Here is a 22,345-nt window from a genome sequence, read left to right on the forward strand (position 1 = left end):
AAAATGTCGGGCGCAACTTCTCTATGGTAATTTCGTGTAGAGTAGGTCAGATTGGTACTTTGCAGGCCCTTCCTTCCGCATAAAACTCACTTCCGGTCCGGCACCTTTAAGGATTCCACTGTCTTCCTTTCGCTAATGCCCGTCTAGGAATTCATCTTCCTGGCTGTTTCACACGGACCTCTTTCTTTGTTACACAAGCCTGCACTTCCCACGATATTGTTCGTAAGTTTCGATTTTGCCGTTGCACACACGTCCCAATCTTCACCACAGGAATGTTAAACAATAAGCGTTTTTACAGTTTTTAAAGACTTCAATCAACTTTTTTCTCTCCGGAATCGGATTTCTGGGATTTACTATTCATTTTCCGCTCAACCGCTTAATTCAAATTAGCTCAAAACTCAGTTCAGGTAAGCGGCACGTTTTTGTTATCTAGCACGTTCAAAACGGGTTTCGCATTGCTTCTTTTAACTCACAGTTGTTGTCCTTCTACAAAGAGGTCGGCTGATGAAGAATTTATGCCGGTAATCCGGCTCGATCGGCCACTATAGAGTTGCTTGGCACTTGCCTTCTTCGTGGGAGGAGATCAAAGACCAATTCAGCTTCTTCCGAAGCTGGATTACGCCAACCTCACACTCCCTCTTAGGCGCCGCTGCCTGCTTGTCCCCCCCCCCTCGCTGGGGAGTGATGCGTTGGGCTATATGTTGCCCAAACTGTCGAAAGTGGCCGTCGCCCGCTTCGCACGATCGCGAAACGCTTCAGTCCTCCATCTTAGCCAAACCGGAAGCCTCGAACTCATTTGTTATGAGGGCCGGATCTGACATAAATGAGACCTTGTTGGGCCGGGCCGGGCCGGGCCGGGTGTGTCATAAAAGGTAATGCCAGGGAGCGGAGATATAAACTTTATAAAGGACACAAACACAAAGGGTGGTTTTTTCCTTACTTAAAATAAAAACATGCTTAAAACATTTAGCACTCTTGCTGTATTTTGTTTATTTAACGGTGTCTGATAACTGACACCTCTTGCTCTGAATTATTGCATCAAAATGCCTGCGCTGTTGCAATCTTGAGTATGCTGTTCAGGTGTATATCAGTAGGCTGCAAACCTACGATGACGCAGCAGCAGTGTCAGGGTCCTTAGGCAGGTCACACCACACAGGGCTTCAGAAGACGATAACTGCTTTATTAGTGATTCCAGTACTAAAGAACACGTATACAGCTTGTGTCAGGAATGGCCGTCAGTATAAGGTCCTCTTATAGTGAAATCAAACATCCCCCCCATTCATCTGAAGCCAATGATTATAGTTCACGCGCGTGGGCAAAAGCAAGCAAGCGGGCACAGCGAAAAGCCATTACTTTCCCAGCAGAGTAAATGCAGCTGGAGACTACAAGGTCAAGCCAGAGACAGTGCACAGTAGCTGGACAGGGAAGAGCTGAGGAGGAGGGCACCCCTCCACATTCCAGATCCATGACAGGGCTACCTGACAAGCAGCAGAACTGGAAGAAGAAGAAGCAGAAGATACCCAGTTCCACTGCGGGCCTGATAGAAGCCCTCCGGGGGTCTGATCCGGCCCCTGGGCTTCATGTTTGACATACCTTACCTAGTCTCTTCTTTAGTGCTATGGTAATTGAGCTGCGGTGGCTCAAGTGGTTAAGACGCTGAACTGCAGGCTGTGGAAGGTCGGTAGTTCAGCAGTTCAAGACCTGAGTGTGCCGCTTGATGGAGTGAGCTCCTGTCTCTAGTTCCAGCTCCTGCCAACCTAGCAGTTGAAAGCAAGAAATTGCAAATAGGCACCACTTCGGTGGGAAGGTAACAGCGTTCCGTGCGCCTTGGTATTTAGTCATGCCGGCCACATGACCACGGAAACGTCTTCGGACAGCGCTGGCTCTTCGGCTTTGAAACGGAGATGAGCACCGCAACCCTAGAGTCGGACTCGACTGGCTTTCGAGCAAGGGAACCTTTACCTTTACCTAACAGTATCAGCAAATGCCATGGGATCTGTGCTTCTCCACATAGGATTGCCGGCCTCCGAGTGGTTATATGACACTATGTATAATAGATGTAAAGGGGCCACGGTGGCTTAGAGGTTAAGGCACTGAGCTGCAGACCAGACAGTCTGTAGTTCGACAGTTCGAGACCCAAGTGTCACGTGACGGAGTGAGCTCCCGTCTCTGGCCCAAGCTCCTGCCAACCTAACAGTTTGAAAGCAAGAAAATGCAAGTAGATAAATAGGTACCGCTTCGGTGGGAAGGTAACAGCGTTCCATGTGCCTCGGCGTTTAGTCATGGCGGCCACATGACCACGGAAACGTCTTCGGACAGCGCTGGCTCTTCGGCTTTGAAACGGAGATGAGCACCGCAACCCTAGAGTCGGATTCGACTGGCTTTCGAGCAAGGGGACCTTTACCTTTACTAATTCTGATATACCAGAGGGCGAACTTTTTTTTTTGTTCTTGTCCTCAAGTCACAGTTAACGTACAGCGACCCCCATGGCATTTCCAAGGCAAGAGATGTCCAGGGATGGCTTGCCGTTGCTTGATTCTGCATCGTGACCCTGGACTTCCTTGGCAGTCTCCCATCCAAGTACTAAACAGGGCTGACCCCGCTTACCTTCCGAGATCTGAGGAGGTTGGGCTGTCAAGGTCAGGGCGAAAGCAAACCTCCATTCTTGAATTCTCTTGGTCCCTCCATTGTGACTCGATGATGGTACCCGATCAAAGCAGTGGTGAGATGAGCCCTGACCCGGGTGGTCCAGGCAAGTCCGATCTTGTCAGATCTCAGAAGCGAAACAGGGTCGACTCTGGCAAGGACTTGGAAGGGAGACCTCCAAGGAATACCAGGGATGGGAGGCAGGGGCAGGCAATCGTAAGCCACCACTCCAAAGTGCCCGTGCCCCACTAGGGGTCGCTGGAAGTCAGCTGTGACTTCCAGGCGCACACACAAATACCAAAGTACATAAAATAAGCCAATGTTGGATCAGGCCAATGGCCCATCTAGTCCAACACTCTGTCACACAGTGGCCAAAAAGAAAACTCGCAACAACCCACAGAGAAACAGTGAGATGCAACCTTCCATCTTAAATAGGGAGCCAGTTTGATGTAGTGGTTAAGAGAGGCAGACTCTGATCTGGGAGAACCGGGTTGGATTCCCCGCTCCTCCACATGCAGCCAGCTGGGTGGCCTTGGGTCAGTCACAGTTCTCTCGGAGCTCTCCCAGCCCCACCTACCTCTCAGGGTGTCTGTTGTGGGGAGAGGAAGGGAACGGAGATCGTAAGCCGCTCTGAGCGAAGGGCGGGGTGTAAATCCTATCTCTACTCCTCCTCTTCCTCCTCCTCCTCCCTGAGACATTTTCCAGGGTCTGCCGTCTTTTGCCGGTCTCTAGGCATTGTTTTTGGTTGACGTTTTCCCCTTTCCTTTCGCAGCTCTCTATGAGAAGGCTGAAATCAAGGCGGCCGAAGACAAGAAGAAACACCTTCTTATTGGGGTGTCCTCCGACCGTGGACTCTGTGGCGCTATCCACACTTCCGTGGCCAAGAACATCAAGAGTCAAATTTCGACTCTTACGAACGCTGGCAAAGAAGTCATGGTGGTCGGCGTGGGGGACAAGCTCCGAGGCTTGCTCCAAAGGTAGCGTGACGATAAGAGCTCTGTGCGGAATCCAGGATGGTTTAGGATTTCGAACGAGCGTACCTGTTTCTGAAGAAGCGGCCTGAAGATCAGGTTGATGCGTTCAGGGTTGAGATGTCCGGCAGAGTAGTTGCTGAATGGTCGCTGAAGGCACAGTTTATTGGGTAGGGCCAGAGATGCCATATTTCCCATTTAGAACAGAGAAAAGGAAACTCTTCTTCACCTAAAGAGGAATGAACACGTGGTATTCGCTGCCACGGGAAGTGGTGGCAGCCAATGCTCCCTCTAAGCTATGGAGTCCTGTGAGCAAAAATTCTACTTTGTGAGCCATTGGCATTAAAGTTGTGAGCAGGTGCTTTGGTGACTGCATCAATTAGTTTGCTCTGGAGCCATCTTTCCTGAGCTAGGACAAAAATGTGTGAGCCAGAGGCTGAAAAACCGAGCTAGCTCACACTAACTCAGCTTAGAGGGAACACTGGTGGCAGCTACAGGCATAGACAGCTTCAAGAGGGGATTGAAGAAACATCTGGAGCCAGGGGTCCATCAGTGGCTCTTAGCCACAAGGGGTAGAGGAAGCACTCTGTCTGGGACAGTGATGCTCTGTCATCTTGGTGCTTGGGGCAACAGTGGGAGGGCTTCTAGAGTTCTGGCCCCATTGGGGAGCCTTCTGATGGCACCTCGCTTTTGGCCTCTGTGTGACACAGTGTTGGACTAGATGGACCACTGGTCTGATCCAGCAAGGCTCTTCTTATGTTCTTACGCACAGGCTCCTGGCCACAGTGCCCAGTGTTCTATGCTCTTGTAGAAACCGGTCCGTGGAATTTTAAGAACGTAAGAACATAAGAGATGCCAATGTTGGATCAGGCCAAAGGCCCATCCAGTCCAACAATCTGTATCACACAGTGGCCAGAAATACCAGTGCCATCAGGAAGTCCAGCAGTGGGGCCAGGACACTAGAAGCCCTCCCACTGTTGACCCCCCCCCAAAGCACCAAGAAGACACAGCATCACTTTCCCCAGAGTCCCTATCTATACCTTGAGGCTAATAGCCACTGATGGAACTCTGTTCCATATGCTTATCTAATTCCCTTTTGAAGCCGTCCATGCTTGTAGCCGCCACCACTTCCTGTGGCAGTGAATTCCAAGTGTTAATCACTCTTTGGGTGAAGAAGTATTTCCTTTTATCCGTTCTAACCCGACCGCTCAGCAATTTCATGGAGTGCCCACGAGTTCTTGTATTGTGAGAAAGGGAGAAAAGTACCTCTTTCTCTACCTGCTCTTTCCCATGCATAATCTTATAAACCTCGATCATGTCACCCCTCAGTCGTCGTTTCTCCAAGCTAAAGAGCCCTAAGCGCCTTAACCTTTCCTCATAGGGAAAGTGTTCCAACCCTTTTATCATTCGAGTTGCCCTTTTCTGCACTTTTTCCAAAGCTATAATATCCTTCTTAAGATGTGGTGACCAGAACTGCACACAGTATTCCAAATGAGGTCGCACCATTGATTTATATAGGGGCATTATGATACTGGCTGATCTGTTTTCAATACCCTTCCTAATAATCCCCAGCATAGCATTGGCCTTCTTTATTGCAGTCACACACTGTCTCGACATTTTCAGTGAGTTATCTACTACAACTCCAAGATCTCTCTCTTGATCAGTCTCTGCCAGTTCAGACCCCATCAACGTGTATTTATATTTAGGATTTTTGGCTCCAATGTGCATCACCTTGCACTTGGCCACATTGAACCCCATTTGCCACGTTGACGGCCACTTGCCCATCCTTGACAGATCCCTTTGGAGTGCCTCACAATCCTCACTGGTTTTCACCACCCTGAACAACTTCGTATCATCCGCAAATTTAGCCACTTCACTGCTTACAGTGCTTTGCCCCCTGGTGGTGGAAAGTGTTTGACACCCCTGCTCTAGGCTGATCCTGCACTGAGCAGGGGGTTGGACTAGATGGCCTCTATGGCCACCTTGAACTCTGATTCTATGACCTTCCTTGGATCAGGGGCTGCCTTTATACACCATCTTATTTTCCTTCCAGGACACACGGCAGTAACTTCTTGCTGAGCTTCAAAGAAGTCGGAAGAAAGCCCCCAACTTTCGGAGATGCTTCCATCATCACCTTGGAGCTACTGAACTCGGGATATGAATTTGACGAGGGATCGGTCATCTACAATCGGTTCAGGCAAGAGAAGCAGAAAAGCTCTTTTGGGAACATGACATTCCTAGCAGGAGGGGTTCCGCAGAACTCAGGTTGGCGGGCAAAGAACGCAGGTCGGACTCGATGGACGGCCAGGAGCGTTGCCTAGCAGAAGACAAGGATTCAGATGCGAAGGCAGGGTTTGGTAGAGCCAGTCTGGTGTTGTGGTTAAGTGCGCGGACTCTAATCTGGGAGAACCGGGTTTGATTCCCCACTCCTCCACTTGCAGCTGCAGGATGACCTTGGGCAAGCCATAGTTCTGTCAGAGCTGTTCTTGAAAAAAGAGCAGTTTCTGTCAGAGCTCTCTCAGCCCCACCTGCCTCACAGAGTGTCTGTTGTGGGGAGGGGAAGGGAAAGGAGTTCGTAAGCCGCTCTGAGACTCCTTTGGGTAGTGAAGGGCGGGGTATAAATCCAATCTCCTCTTCTCTCAAGAGCAGTTTCTGTCAAGAGCTCTCTCAGCCCCACCTACCTCACAAGGTGTCTGTTGTGGGGAGGGGAAGGGAAAGGAGTTTGTAAGGCACTCCAAGACTCCTTTGGGTAGTGAAGGGCGGGGTATAAATCCAATCTCTTCTTCTTCTCTTCTCTATTCGTGTCTTCTCAAAACGAGTCCCCAAAGTTTATTTCTTTCTTGAAAATACGTATTAGCTCCCTTTGTTCCATACGGAGCTCAAGGCGACTTACAGTATTTATCAAATACATTAAATGATTTACGCAAAAGAACATAGATCAAGACGGGTAGCTGTGTGTCTAAGACTCCTGCAACAATCAGAATCGACGACTTGCTTCTTTAGAAGAAAGGTTTATTGATACAGTATTGGCAGGGCATCTCTACATCCGGATCTGTGTGAAGACTAAAGCAAAAAGCGCAGGGTGGGCAGATATACAGGGTTCAGAGAGGGTCACCAGGCGGCAGGGAGCCAATCAAGGTAACAAGCGAGGCCCGCCGGAACATAACGGCAACTCATTCCCAGGGATGATGTTACAACCATAATGATAAGGGAGCATCATTCAGACAGCATGGAAGTGAAGGTAACATTCCAAGTAATCCCTTCCCCCTCCACACCAGCCTTCATGGCAGCGAGCTGACACTACGCTCATCTGTCTGTAGCAGAAAAGAGCAAAAGGGTCCAGTAGCCCCTTAAAGGTAAAGGTTCCCTTGCTCGAAATCCGACTCTAGGGTTGCGCTGGCTCATCTCCGTTTCCAAGCCGAAGAGCCAGCGCTGTCCGAAGACGTTTCCGTGGTCCTGTGGCCGGCATGACTAAACACCAAGGCGCACGGAACGCTGTGACCTTCCCACCGAAGTGGTACCTATTTATCTACTTGCAATTCCTTGCTTTCGAACGGCTAGGTTGGCAGGAGCTGGAACTAGAGACGGGAGCTCACTCCGTCATGCGGCACACTCGGGTCTCGAACTGCTGAACTGCCGACCTTCCATAGCCTGCAGTTCAGCATCTTAACCACTTGAGCCACCGCAGACTTAAAGACTGACAAAACATGTGGCAGGGGAGGAGCTTTCGGGAGTCACTGTTCACTTCTTCAGATACAGCTAGAATTGGGAGTCCCTTTGTCCCATATGTTGGAAAGTGGTGTGACTTCAGATGCCGGATGACATTAGCAGGCAAATGACAATAGACCAAGACTCTTGCTCTTTTCTACTGGTACAACCCCCCCCCCCCCCCAAAAAGTAAGCTTTAAAATCGCAACTTAGGACCAATGCTCCCTCTAAGCTGTGGAGTCTTGTGGGCAAAAATTCTACTTTATGAGTTACCGGCATTAAAGTTGTGCGCGAGCAATTTGGCTGCTGCATAAATTAGTTTGCTCAGGAGCCCTCCTTCCTGAGCAAAGATCAAAGTGTGTGAGGCAGAGGCTAAAAAGCTGTGAGCTAACTCACACTAACGCAGCTTAGAGGGAACACTGCTTAGGACTGCTTTAATCAAATGCATTTCTAAGCAAAGCCATCTTCAGCTGTCTGCTGAAGGTAGACAGTGAGGGGGCCAGGTGCAGCTCTCTGCAGAGGTTATTCTATAACCGTGGGGCTGTTGCTGAAAAGGCCCTGCCCTGTGTACCCACCAGATGAGCTTCTTTGACTGACAGGACAGTTAGGAAAGCCTCTCCCTGCAATCCCTGCAATTATTTAATAAAATAATAAAATAAAATTTTAATCCCTGGGCAGGAACATATGTGTGAAGACGGTCCTTCAGATACTCTAGTGGGACTTTAATGGTGAAAGCCAACACTTTGAATTGGGCTCGGGAGTGGATCAGTAGCCAGTGTAATGCAGTGTAATGCATGGGATAGAGCAGGTCGAGAAAGAAGTCCTTTTCTCCCTTTCTCACAAGACAAGAACTCGTGGGCACTCCATGAGTAGTCGGGTTAGAATGGATAAAAGGAAGTCCTTCTTCACCCAAAGAGTGATTAACACTTGGAATTCACTGCCACAGGAGGTGGTGCTGGCTACAAGCATGGACGGCCTCAAGAGGGAATTAGATAAACATCTGGAGCAGAGGTCCATCAGTGGCTATTAGCCACAGGGTATAGATAGGGACTCTCAGTCTGGGGCAAGTGATGTACTATACTCTTGGTGCGGGGGGGGGCAACAGTGAGAGGGCTCCTAGTGTCCTGGCCCCACTGATGAACCTCCTGATGGCACCTGGTATTTTTGGCCACTGTGTGACACAAAGTGTTGGACTGGATGGGCCACGGGCCTGATCCAACATCGGCTTCTCTTTTCTACTTATGTTGTTATTGCTGTAATATTAGGGTCACTTGGTCCCAAAAGCTGGCCCCACTTAGCAGTCTAGGCTCAGCATCCCGCACTAGCTGCAGGCTCTGAACACTCTTCAAGGATAGCCCCAAACAGAGCGTATTGCAGTAGTCCAGTCTAGATGTAACTGATGCGTGGATCACCGGTGAGATCTGATGGACCTTGAAATGGCCACAGCTGATGCACCCGCCAAAGCTGGGCAAACGTATTCTGGGCCACTGCAGCCGCCTGGTTTTCTAAGGTGACTGCCATGTATGTTGTATGTTGGGTATGTTGTAGGGCTCTCTTTCGGCTATGCTCCTCCTCCAGGTGTGAACCTGGCTGTTCAAGGAAAGTATAGCCCCATCCATCTGGTCTGCATTTCTGCTAACCCAGAGGACCTCTGTCTTGGTAGGATTACAAATTTTGAGGCTTGTAGCACCTTTAAGACCAGCAAAGGTTTATTGGTTATGAGCTTTCGTGTGCACACACACTTCCTCAGATACCACGAACCATCTGTAAACAATGCTGTTTGTTTGTAGAAAAGGGATTAGGTCTTTATATTTCTTTCTCTTTTGCCTTATTTCAAATGGAATGTCTTTTAAAGTCCTAATGGCGCTGTCCCCGATTTTCAAGGGTGTTCCTGTAGTTCCTTTCAGGATAGAATCCCTCACATGTCGCTTTGAGAATCTAGCCACTATTTCCCCAGGCAGATTGTTCTTTTGGATGTACACGGAATAGGACCTATAGACCACATCCATTTCACTTGCAAGATATTCCGCTTTCAAATCTGTAACTGGGGCTAATGCTTCACTCAGGAGTTGCTTTAGATTCTCTCCTTTCGATTCTGGGACCCCATGAAACCGTAGGACCAGATTTGTTTTCTCCATTTGCAGCTGTAGAATAGTCATACATATAGAGGGCGGGCAGTAAATGAGTGTACAGAATAGCGAAGATGTTTTTCATAACTTGTAATGTTGCAGGTTGGACATTTAAAAGGCTAGGTGCCTCCTTGCTGCACCAGTAAAGATGTGTAGCCATGTTAGTCTCTGTAGGAGGAGAAACGAGCAAGAGTCCGGTAGCACCTTCAAGACTAACAACTAGATCTAATGGGTGGGAATTACAAGGGAGTCGTTACCGGCTGAATATCAGGAGAAAGTTCCTAACTGTGAGAGTGATTGAGCAGTGGGACAGTCTGCCTCGGGAGGTGGTGGATGCTCCTTCGCTGGATGTTTTCAAGCGGAGGCTGGGCGACCGTCTTTCGGGTATATTGTAGGGCTCTCTTTCGGCTATGCTCCTGCAGAGTGCAGGGGGTTGGACTAGATGACCCGCAAGGTCCCTTCCAGCTCTAACGTCCCATGATTCTATGATTTGTGGCAGGGGACAAGCTTTCCTGAGTCACAGATATCTGACGAAGTGAGCAGTGCCTGACAAAAGTTCCTACCCTGCCACAAATGTTGTTTAAGGTGCTCCTGGACTCTAGCTCTTTTCTACTACACCAATAAAGTGAGACTGGAAATGGGTTTCCGTTCTCAGTATCTTAAATCAAGGCTTGTGCCCTAGCTGTGTGCATGTGTGAACACAGAACAGAAGCAATTTCAGCCTTTAAAGACAGGTTCTTTTGAGCCAGTACAATCTATTCAGAAATGTATTCCTTTTACCGCAGGTCTGTTATCTCTTACAAGACAGATGAGAAACCAATCTATTCTCTCGAGACGGTTTCAGGTGCCGGTAAGTCCAGAGCTAGCACTTGGCAGGTTCAATTCTGTGCTCCTCCACGCAAAGCCTGCCGGGTGACCGTCGGCCAGTCACAGCCCTTTCAGAGCTCTCTCAGCCCAAAAAAGAAGTCTAGCTTGCAGCCTACTGGTGCATAATGCTAAAAGAGCTAGAACTTCAGACTGCCAGACAATCTTAGTCTCTCCTGGCTATACGACACACAATACCATATGATAATAACCAGGGGTCATTTCGTAGAAAAAGAGGTGCAGGAGCTCATTAGCATAGCTCATTAGCATAACTTATTTGCATATGCCACACACCCCTGACATCACCGGAAGTGTGTCAGAAGGCAACACCCACCGCTCAGGCTCCACTGGACTGTTTTGGATTGCTAGCTATTGGAGGGGTGGGGACGGAAAGTGCAGATCTGCCCTCGCAGAGGAGGGAGAGCTTATACCTGAAGGGGGGGGCGTGTTGCATTTACCCATCTCACGGGCTCCTTACTGCCAGAGCTCCGCTCCTGTGCGCTCCCACAGGAAATGACCCCTGATAAAAACTATTATTAATTAATTATTTGCTAATCCAGAATTTTGAAATTCACTCGTACCTCAGTTTGAACTTTCTTTTCGACCTATAAGGTTTGTCCCGTTCCCCCGCCAAACTCAAGCTAACTTTCTTCTTTCTCGGTTGCCGGGCTCGCTTCTGCAGAGAGCATTAGCATCTACGACGACATCGATGCCGACGTCCTGCGGAACTACCAGGAATTCACGCTGGCCAACATCATCTTCTACTCCTTGAAGGAGTCCACCACCAGCGAGCAGAGCGCCAGGATGACCGCCATGGACAACGCCAGCAAAAATGCTTGTAAGGAAACGCCGTGTGGCTTTCAGGGCGCGATTCTCTCTTCCTAGCGGCTTCAGTGCAACGGATTGAGAAATCTGAGCGGAGAACAGGGAAGAGAGCGAGAGTCCAAGCGCACCTTAAAGAATAACGAAATCTGAGGCAGGGGAGGGGCTTTCGTGAGTCACCACTCACTACTTCAGATACAGCTAGAATCTGTCCTGTGATCACCAGGCGGATGGATTTCCATTCCGTACGGCTAAATATAGTGCCTTCCATGGAGATAGATCCAGACAGGGTAGCCACGTTTAGTCTGTCTGTACCTGTAGAAAAGAGCAAGAGTCCAGGAGCATCTGAAAGACTTAACAACGTTTGTGGCAGGGGAGGAGCTTTCCTGAGTCACCGCTCACTTCTTCAGGTACAGCTAGAATGCGAGTTCATCTGTCCTTCTACAACGACTCCCTTGTAATTCCCACCCATTAGATCTAGTTGGATTTCTGTTCTGTACAGCTGCCTTCCCTGGAGATTGTACGGTGCCTTCCCTGGAGATTGATCAAGACGGGTAGCCGTGTTAGTCTGTTTGTAGCAGTAGAAAAGAGCAAGAGTCCAGTAGCCCCTTAAAGACTTAATAAAATTTGTGGCAGATTCCTGAAGAGGTGAGCAGTGACTCACGAAAGCTCCTCCCGGAAGGGGGAACCCCCCCCCCACACCCCCCCCCCCCCTGCCACAGATTTGGTTAGTCTGGAAGGTGCTCCTGGACTCTGGCTCTTTTCTACTGCCACAGACTAACATAGCTACCCATCTTCATCCTTCTTCATGGAAGTTAAAATAACAAGCCCCTTCCCCACCAATAAACCGGTTGGAAAGTGCATTGCAATTGGATTATTTAGTGTGTGCAGTGTTCCCTCTAAGCTGAGTGAGTGCGAGCCAGCTCACAGTTTTTTAGCCTCCGGCTCACACGTTTTTGCCTTAGCTCAGGAAGGAGGGCTCCAGAGCAAACTAATTGATGCAGTCGCCAAATCACCCGCTGACAACTTGAATGCCAGTAGCTCACAAAGTAGGATTTGTGCTCGCAAGACCCCACAGCTTAGAGTGAGTATTGGTGGGAGCTTTCCTGAGTCACTGATCACTCCCGTCAGGTACTGCTAGAATGTGAGCCCATCTGTCCTCCGATCACAAGGTGGACAGATTTCCATTCATTTTCCTCCTTACACCTTCCCGTCACGCAGTGAAGATCCTTGTGACCATATACAGTGGCCAAATGGCTCGCTCACAAACTTTAATGCCAGCAGCTCACCAAGTAGAGGTTTTGCTCACAAGACTCCTCAGTTTAGAGGGAGCATTGCTTATGACGTGGTGGCAGTTGCCACCAGCGTTCCCTCTAAGCTGAGTTAGCGTGAGCTAGCTCACAGTTTTTTTAGCCTCCAGCTCAGATATTTTCGCCTTGGCTCAGGAAGGAGGGCTCCAGAGCAAACGAATTCAGGCAGTAGCCATATCGTTCACTCACAACTTTAATGACAGTAGCTCACAAAGTAGGATTTTTGCTCACAAGGCTCCGCAGCTTAGAGGGAACGTTGGTTGCCACCTAAAGCAACGTTTGTTTTTCCGAATCTACATAGGCAGCGAGATCTCCAGTGGCCAATCAAAACCCTCCTAGGCAGAAGCCCCACCAGCTTTCTTTCTTTTTTTTAAAACAGTTTTATTAGGATATATCCTCTTATTCATACATAACATAGTTAATCATTTCGTTTGTATATATCCATTTTCCATTAACTCCCCTCCCCCCGTTACATGGCTTCCCACAGTGCGATTTCCCCTTTAATCTCTTATCTTATTTTCTAGCTAAATTTTTAACTTATTATGTCTTCATGTTCAGGTAACTTTACTTGGTTACAGCATTCTATTAGATTATTTTTACTTAGTCCAGTCTTAGTCCATTCTAATAATTATCAAAACAAATTAAATCATTTTTCACATCCTAAGTTTTTTCTACATATTCCTTAAAGTCTTTCCATTCTTCATAAAATTCTTGATCTTCCTTGCCATTAAGTTTCCTTGTTAATTTGTCCATTTCAGCCATAAAAAGCATTTTTTTTATCCAGTCCCATATTTTTGGCACTTTATCTTGTTTCCAGTATTGTGCATACGTCATTCTCGCAGTCGTGATCAAATACCATAACAATGTCTTTTTTGTTACATTAACGTCTTCCATTTTAAGACCCAGAAGCAATATTTCTGGTTCTTTTTTGAAAGTACCTTTTAAGTTTTTTTGCATCTCATTATGGACAGCCGTAGCTTTCTAAAGACACTTGGCGGGCTCTGTGTTGGGGTCCCCTGCTACGAAGCAAAACACTGAGTAGAAATATGAACTCGCAAAAACGAGCAGCAGTCAGCATAGTTACAAGGGAGGGGTTGCCATGACCTGCATAAACCTCACCCTGCACGGCCGTAATACGTTCTGTTCACAATAGCAATTTCCCAGCTTTGGTTCGATGGCAGCCGAAATAAGATGATTATCAGTGAGCAGAGAAATGGGGGACGCGAAGGCATCCTCAGTCCACTCCAGCCAGCAGAGCAAGCCGACCCCTTTAGCTAATACTATCAAACAAAGAAACTGTGATAAGATTGACAATATTTAATAACTAGGTGCAAGGCCTGTTGCAGGAAGAGAGGGAATGGGCTCTAGACCGGAGGGGGGGCCCCCCCGCACTTGCAAAGGAGAACGCGGTGGCTCCCCGGCAGCCAGGCTCGTGCCTCCCCCCGCTGTGCGCTGGAGGCGGCAGGGCAAGCCAGCCGGCCTCGTCCCTCCTCTGTTGGCGCGGGCGGAGGGCCTCTGAGCGGCTTCTCCTGGGTGGCCACCGGGCGGAAGGGCAGGAGAACCCAGGGAGAGAGCCTGCAAGGGCTCCCCGGGCCCCTGCTGGCTTGATGGTCTCGGCGGCTGGGCCAGGATGGGGTTGGGGGGGGGCTCTGACTGGCCTCTCCTGCCCGGCCGCCTCAGTGGGAGGGCAGGAGAACTAACGGGGAGGGCTGCAAAGGGCTGCCCGGCCCCTTCTCGGCTCGCTTGCCTCAGCGTGCGGGCGAGGAGGGGGCGGGGGTCTTTGGGCAGCTGCTCCCGCTCGGCCGCCTTGGAGGTTTTCCCACGTGCCGGGTGAGGGAAGCGTGGCGCAGCCGCTTTCCCTTCTCCCCAAGCGCAGCCGGGCCCGGCTGAGGGAACCCCCCCGTCCCCGAAGAAGGGTGCACAGCTTCCCCGGGCCAGGCCGGGCAAGGGAAGTGCGACGTGGCCACCTCAACACCTATCGCCCGCCGCAGCCTTGTCCATCTCTCGACTGGCCACTTGCCACCCATTCCAGGTCCGCGCGGGCCAAGGCGGTGAGGCTCGTCCCTCCCCCCCCCTTACCCAGCAAATGGCACGCCGGTTGCCCCGAGCGGCAGCCGATGGGCAAATGGCTGAGGGAGCGCATTTTTTCTTGCCACCCCATAGGACAGTGGCCACCCGAAAACACAATTATTATAAGGAGAGATTCTTATGAACATCAATTTGTGTATCTATTAAGACTTACAATATTGCTTAGGAAATTCTGACATTTTCAAGGGAAAGTCCAACATCATCATATCCTCAATGAGTGCCCGGTTGACCACTCATTTCATGGATATTCCTCTGGAGTAAACCTATAAGCTTGGAAGGTGTCCGCCTCTTGATACAATTTAACTTCTTTTTGATACAGTTGAACCTCTTTTTTACTTCAAATTATTGCCGCTTAACTTCTTTTTCATATTATCCTGAAACAAACATGGTTATTTAGAATAGAAAGAGACATGAAGCTGAAAGGAATATAGTTTTGTTCTAATTTTTTTAAAATATCAATAATTTTTAACTTGAATGATTTTAAACTTACTTCCAGTTCCATTGCAAGTGCTTGAATTAGGAGCAAGCCAACCATTCAATCTCTAGTAGTAGCAACCAGTCACTATTCAACAGTAACAGGTTCATACTATCAAACAAAGAAACACTGTGATAAAATTGACAATATTACTCCTGAGGAAGATCCGTGAAATGAGTGGTCAACTGGGCGCTCATTGAGGATATGCTGATGTTGGACTTTCCCTTGAAAATGTCAGAATTTCCTAAGCAGTATTGTAAAAGTCTTAATAGATACACAAATTGATGTTCATAAGAATCATTAAATATTGTCAATTTTATCACGGTGTTTCTTTGTTTGACAATATCTAGCATTTGACTTCTGGTTTATGGCGACACGCTGGTGGACGCATCTCCCGGACTTCCCGGGGATGTGATCTGCGCACCAGCGGAAAGGAAGGGGGGGGGCGACGGGTCGAGCCTTGGCAAAAGGCTCCTAGCCATGGGGCTTTTAAGGGGTGGCCTCTTCGCCAGAACAATGCTAGGGAATTGAGGCGCTCCGATGGTCCTGTCGCTGAGTGTCCGTATGGATCTAGATCCACTGACCGGGACAAGCGTCAGAGATAGAGCGTTTCGAACGTGTGCCGAGCAAGATCGTACGACCAACAATGAACTGTGAGTCGGGTTAAAGCGAAACGAGAATTTAAAAAGAAAGCTACCCCCTGGTAACGGTGAAAAAAGCGATACACGAAGTAATAGAATGTGAGATCCTGCCAAACACATTTGCGGATCATAACCCAATTAGCTTAATTTTAAAAGAGGCACAAAAGAAAAAAACGATGGACAATGAATTTAAGTATTCTTCGAGATCAGGAATTTGTTAAAAAAACTAAAGAAGAGATTTCTTTTTTAAAAGAAATATGCAACCGGAGATGAAAATGGAAACTGTTTGGGATGCGTTTAAAGCATTTATCAGAGGCTGGTTCATTAGCCAGAGTGCATGGAAACATAAACAAGCTAAAAAGAAATATGAAACTCTTGTGGCACAAATAAAAGCAGAAGAACTTAAAATGAAAAGTGCCAAAAAAGATACAGAATACAGAGTTAAACTGCATTATCTTCACCACAAATTAAATACTCTTCTGAATAATGAGATAGCGAAGAAAATTGAATTCACTAAACAGTACTATTTTGAGAATATAAATAAACCAAATAGATGGCTAGCATATAAACTGCGCAAAGAAAGAAAAAAGACTTATTGTTAAATTAAAAGATGAGAAAGATGAAGAAAAATTCAGCTGCCAGGAAATTAAAAATATAGTGGAAGGGTACTACAATGAATTATATCACCAAGAACCCCAAGAAGAAAGTAGAATTAAACATTATTTAGAAAGTAGAAATGATATCAAATTTAATGACCAACAAAGACAGATTTTGAATGAAACAGTTACAATGTGCGACACGATAGAAGCAATTAGAAGGCAAAAAAAGAAAAAAACTCCAGGTCCTGATGGCATACCGGTGGAATTTTATCAAATATTTCAAGATCAGTTAGATGCACCCTTAAAAGAGTTGTTTCAAAAGGTTGGAAAAACAGAAAAGATACCAAACTCTTGGAACCACGCATTAATATCGCTAATACCCAAACCCGACTCGGATGGCTGTGAAATTAGAAATTATAGACCCATCTCGTTATTGAATGCTGATTATAAGATATTTGCAAGTATGCTAGCTAATAGATTAAAAAAGGTGCTTTCCCAGACAATACACCAAGATCAGATGGGTTTTCTGCCAAAGAGACAAATTTAAAAAAATGTACGCTTAGTTATTGATATTTTAGAATATTATGAGTCACACTCAGATAAAGAGGCTGTAATGATGTTCCTTGATGCTGAGAAAGCTTTTGATAATTTATCATGGAACTTTCTATTACAGAAATTAGAGATGGCTGACTGTGGAGGCCTTTTTTGGTCAATGATTAAGGCAATATACTCACAGCAATACGCGAATGTTCTCGTGAATGGAGATTTAACAAATAGCATAAAAATTCAAAAAGGCTCAAGGCAAGGGTGCCCGCTATCACCCTTATTATTTATATTTGCTCTAGAATAATTGAATAATTCAATAAGAATAAATGAACAGATAAGAGGTTTAAAAGTAAAGAGAGAAGAATTTAAATTATTGGCCTTTGCAGATGACTTGTTATTTGTTGTGGAGGACCCTAAAAAATCTATAAGTCCCCTGATGGAGGCAATTAAAGATTATGGGCAAGTGGCAGGCCTTAAAATAAATCTTAAAAAAAAAAACCTGTTACTTAAAAACTGTCAACCAGACACAGCACGAGAAATTCAAAAAACAACAGCCATGGAAATAGTAAAAAGAGTGAAATATCTGGGTATTTATATAACCAATCGAACTAGCTCCCTGATTGAAAATAATTATTATAAGTTACTAGAAGAGATTCAGAAAGATTTGGCAAGATGGAAGGACTTACCATTATCATTCATGGGTAAAATCGCAACGATAAAGATGAATATACTACCTAGGTTCCTATTCTTAGCGCAAAATATTCCAGTATTAAAGAACTTGAAACTTCTTAAGGAAATAGAATTACTAGAAAATTCATTTGGCACCCCAAAAGATCAAGAATTAGATGGAAAGTCTTACAAGATAGGAAGGAAAAGGGGGGAATGAATGTGCCAAATTGGATAATATATTACCAGGCCAGTGCAATGACCTGGATAAAAGAATGGATTATGTTGGAAGATAGGAGAACACTAGCGTTAGAGGGGCACGACTTGTATATGGGTTGGCATTCATACATATGGTATGAGAAGGAAAAAATACATTCAATCTTCAAGCAACATACGCTAAGGGGAGCCCTAATAAAAATCTGGAATGAAATAAAAGGAAGATTTTATAGGAAAACGCCAAGATGGGTGTCCCCGCTTGAAGCATTTATAAAGCCCTCACTCTTAACAACTAACCTGAAAATAAATTATAAATCTTTGCTAGAAGGGAATGATGCTCTAAAAACAGAAAAAAAATTAATGCATGAATATCAAATTAAGCTGTCGGGGTGGGAAAGCAATATACTAAGAGACAGATATGGAAAAGATAAAGCAAAAGGATTTGAAGATGAGAATACACAGCTAGATAGGATTTGGTTGTCATCCAATGATAAACTAATTCAGAATAGAGCAATGGAACTCAATATGGAGATCAGCAAAGTTTATGAGAGCCATTGCGTACAAGGAGAATATTTATAAAATGTTCCACAGGTGGTATTGGTCCCCAGATAAAATTACGAAGTGTTATCCACAAGCATCTAACAAATGTTGGAAATGCAAGTCAAACGTAGGGACCTTTTATCACATGTGGTGGAAATGTAATAACATACAAATATACTGGAAAATGGTTCATAAAGTTATCTTAGAAATATTGAATTTAAATATTGTATTAACGCCAGAAACGTATTTGTTAAATATACTTCCAAAAGGTTTGGATAAGCAAGATGCCTATTTATTAATGTATATTATAACAGCTGCAAGAATACTAATGGCTAAAAATTGGAAAACGGACAAGGTACCCTCCAAAGAGGATCTAGTAGTAAAACTATTAGAATTAGCACAAATGGATGACTTAAGTTTAAGACTTCAAGATAAAGATCCAAAATTACAGAATGAAAGATGGTTAAGGGTGTACAACTGGATTAAGCGTGCAAAATTGTAATATGAAAAAGATTTGAATAAGTTTTTAGATATATATGACATGTAAGTGGATTCAAAAACTCTATACATATATGTAATCATGTGGAAAGTTTGTAAATGGACGGAAAATAGGTAAAATAAATTTGCAAAAAAAAAGCGAGCGGGGGAGGGCCCCCTCCCATACGCATGAACTAAACAACGAAATACCAAGGGGGGAGCGGAAGAAAAAGCATTGAGATCTATTTTGAGAGACGTACCAGAGCGCGGATAAACATAAGGGCGTATTTCAGAGACTTTAGCAAGTTTGCATAAAAGTAAACAATCCATAAAGATGGCGGGGAAGAGGGCAGAGAAAGACAAACCAGCAAAAGTGAAACCAGCTGGGATCTTGAGCCCTCGCCCGGAAGAGACCACTGAGTTCTCTAAAATGTTGGCAGATTCCTTGCGCCCTCTGCTGGACCAGATGACTTAACATCAAACAACAGCTGACGACCCTAAATCAGAATGTTGCAACTCAGCAGCTCCAGCTGACTGAGACTTTAAAAATAACGGAGCAGACGGCTGAGAAGGTGAAGGAAATGGACACCAATACTAAAAAAGTAAAGAAAAAGGTGCAAAAGCTGGAAAAGAAACAAGCCTCAGAAGACTCACAACTTCTACAGCTGCAAATGGAGAAAGCAGATCTGGTCCTACGGTTTCAAGGGGTCCCAGAATCGAAAGGAGAGAATCTAAAGCAACTCCTTAGTGAAGCATTAGCCCCAGTTACAGATTTGAAAGCGGAATATCTTGCAAGCGAAATGGATGTGGTCTATAGGTCCTATTCCGTGTACATCCAAAAGAACAATCTGCCTGGGGAAATAGTGGTTAGATTCTCAAAGCGACATGTGAGGGATTCTATCCTGAAAGCAACTACAGGAACACCCTTGAAAATCGGGGAGAGCACCATTAGGACTTTAAAAGACATTCCATTTGAAATAAGGCAAAAAAATGATGTGGCAGTTGATGTTGTTTTGCCTAAGAATTTACGTGCCTTGCATTCTGTCTTTCACATGAGTCTATTGAAGAAGGATCCTGGACCGTCTCCTTGGAGACCAGAGACTACTCCTCCTCCGCCTGTCATATTGGAAGGGGATGAACATTTTGAAATAGCTGATATCCTTGATTGTAAAGTGAAACGTGGTAAACTCTGGTACCTTATCGAATGGGTTGATTTCGGTCCCCAGCACCGCGAATGGGTGGAAGAAGGGGATATTCGGGCCCCTTACCTGATCCGTAGTTTCCACAGAAGGTTCCCGGACAAACCGGGAGGTCTCCCGCCCAGCCCGGGAGGTCTCCCGCCCAGGCCGGGAGGTGTGTTGTAAGTGTATTTTAAGGGGGGCAGTATGTCAGCAAGCTGCCATTCTGTTTTCTGTGACTTCTGTGTACATATCCTTTCCCTGTTACACCCGGCTTGGCTTCTATCATCCTGCTCCTGCTTTGGAATGCAAAAGATAACTGCTGGAGGTTGTGTGGGGGAGAAGATGCTGTAATGCTTGCCTATTGATTTTCCCAGGACTACTGCACCTGTGTTTTGTCTGATGTTCTGCCTGGTTCCCATGTACTGGGCGCGCAACCGTTTCCTTAGCCCGCCAGCGGGAAAGATATTCATTGGATCTGTATCTGTTTGAAGTTCCTTTATTATGCTTGACCTAACTGTGTATCCCCAGTTCTAACAAAGAACGTGTTTGAGTATGTCTTCAACGCTTTGAAATAAATTTTGCTTTTCTTTAAAACGTGGATTTATTCTCGATGCTTGGGGATCCAACATATTGTTAGAACTCCCTTTTCCTATCGTTCCGAATCTGACAAGATCATGAGCGGAATTGAGGGAAATCTACCTAACACGGAGGGGGACTCGGGATCGGTCCCACAAACCTCCGCGTCTTTGGTGTTCACGACTGCAGCCTCGATGGAGGGTGCCGTGGGGGGAACGATTCCCCGCCTGCCTGCACATCTGTCTTGGCCGCCTCCGACCCCTTCGCAATGGGGTCCGCGGAAGACTCACCAGCAGGATGATTGGACTATGTACAACACCCAAGGCACCCGTGAGGTGTACTCCCGTCGGGGGAGCGGATTACGTGAGAGTCTGTTTGACAAGGGATTGTTCCCGGAACCTGGGTCTACCTCGGAGAAGGGGAGCCCCAAGCAGGACCTCGAGGAGTGGATGTTCGAGCCGTCGGGACCGCGTGGTCACGCAGAAGATGAGGAGGGCACCGGAGCCTTCCAAACGGAAGAGGACTACGACCCACCCCCGGATTATCGCCCTCGGGACCCCATCCCGGAGGAAACTACCGGGGAACGTCTAGCAGAACTGGAAGACTCGGTGAGAGACTTAATGCGGGCATTCCAGGATGTGATGGAAGGCCTGCCGGGAATGTTGGACGTTAGAATGGCCAATTTCCTGGACGCACACGCCGCGCAGTTGCAAGTTGCTCCTGCACCGGGATTTCCCGCGCCGCCGATGCCTGCTCAGCCGCTGCAAGCACCGGGAGTTCCCGCGCAGCAGGTACCTGTCCAGCAGCCGGTGAGACCGCCTCCGCCAGTGCCTGCGCAGCCGCCGATGCCAGGGGGTCCGCCGGTGCCGGGTCTGCCGCCGCCGCTGAGGCCAATACCAGCAGGGCCACCGGTTGTACCGGGTTTCCCTCCCAGGGGAGCTCCGGGGCAGCTGGGCCCGTTGGTGAGGCCTCCACGACCCAGACCCAAGGATCTGCTGGAGGCTACCTTCGACGGCAACCCGGATGAACTCGCTTTCTTCACGGTGAGGGTGCATAAATTCGTAGAAGAGAGTCGACACCTGTTCCGAAATGAAGCTGGTCTCATTGATGTCATCTCGGCAAGACTGAAAGGAGACGCCGCCACATGGTATGTTGGACTGCACAACGACCGCGGTCCGGAACTTTTGAATTTGCGAGCATTCATGTGGGCGCTGAGGGCGAGATTCGAAGATGTCAACGCGAGTCAAAGAGCTAAAGCGTTCCTCCGGACCTACCGCCAGAACAAGAAGTCGGTTCGCGAGTACACTCTGGAATTCCACAAGCAAGCAGCTAAGCTCCGAGACTACCCTGATCATATATTGGCTGAGATGTATCGCTTGGGTCTCAACGCAGAAATCCGAGAAACGGTTCTGAAAACTGTCAACCCTGTCTCCCTGATGGCCTGGACCCAAGAAGCTGAAAATGCAGAAGACCGGCTCACCACCATCAAACTCGACCTGGCTGCTACGACCAACAGACCCGCCGCTGTCGGTGCCTCTAAACCCAAGACTCAACGCCTGTCGGAATCGGCAAGGGAACTACGGATGAAGATGGGGCTCTGTCTCAAGTGCGGGGAGAAGGGGCATTTCGCTGTGGATTGTGGCAGCCGTCAAGTCAAGGACAAGCCGCCTACCCCAAGCCCGAAGACACCGCTGTCGGGGAAGAAGGGGATGGCCAAACCGCGTTTCTCCAAAGCTCTGCAGGCAGCCCAAGGTTCGGGGGAAAATGAACCGGCTGCCACCGAGTCTGAAGAAGAGCTGGTGGCTGAACCGGCGGAAAACGAAAACGGCCTGTTGTGAGAGGCGCAAAACGACAAGGCCATTCTAATGCTGCGCCCAAGGTGGTGAGAGA

The 22,345-nt window shown here is 47.3% G+C and overlaps 1 protein-coding gene across 1 annotated transcript in view; it reads left to right on the top strand.

The window, feature by feature from the left end:
- ATP5C1 (ATP synthase, H+ transporting, mitochondrial F1 complex, gamma polypeptide 1) overlaps nt 1–22,345 on the top strand; it is a 38,103-nt gene that overhangs the window by 11,322 nt on the left and 4,436 nt on the right. Inside the window, exons 4-7 of the mRNA XM_015422600.1 lie at nt 3,419–3,623; nt 5,671–5,814; nt 10,240–10,304; nt 11,001–11,156. Of these exons, the coding sequence (XP_015278086.1) occupies nt 3,419–3,623; nt 5,671–5,814; nt 10,240–10,304; nt 11,001–11,156 (570 nt within the window). The remainder of the gene's footprint in view (nt 1–3,418; nt 3,624–5,670; nt 5,815–10,239; nt 10,305–11,000; nt 11,157–22,345) is intronic.

This window comes from Gekko japonicus, unplaced genomic scaffold, assembly GCF_001447785.1.
Source record: "Gekko japonicus isolate JY-2015 unplaced genomic scaffold, Gekko_japonicus_V1.1 scaffold1663, whole genome shotgun sequence".
Classification (NCBI taxonomy): domain Eukaryota; kingdom Metazoa; phylum Chordata; class Lepidosauria; order Squamata; family Gekkonidae; genus Gekko; species Gekko japonicus.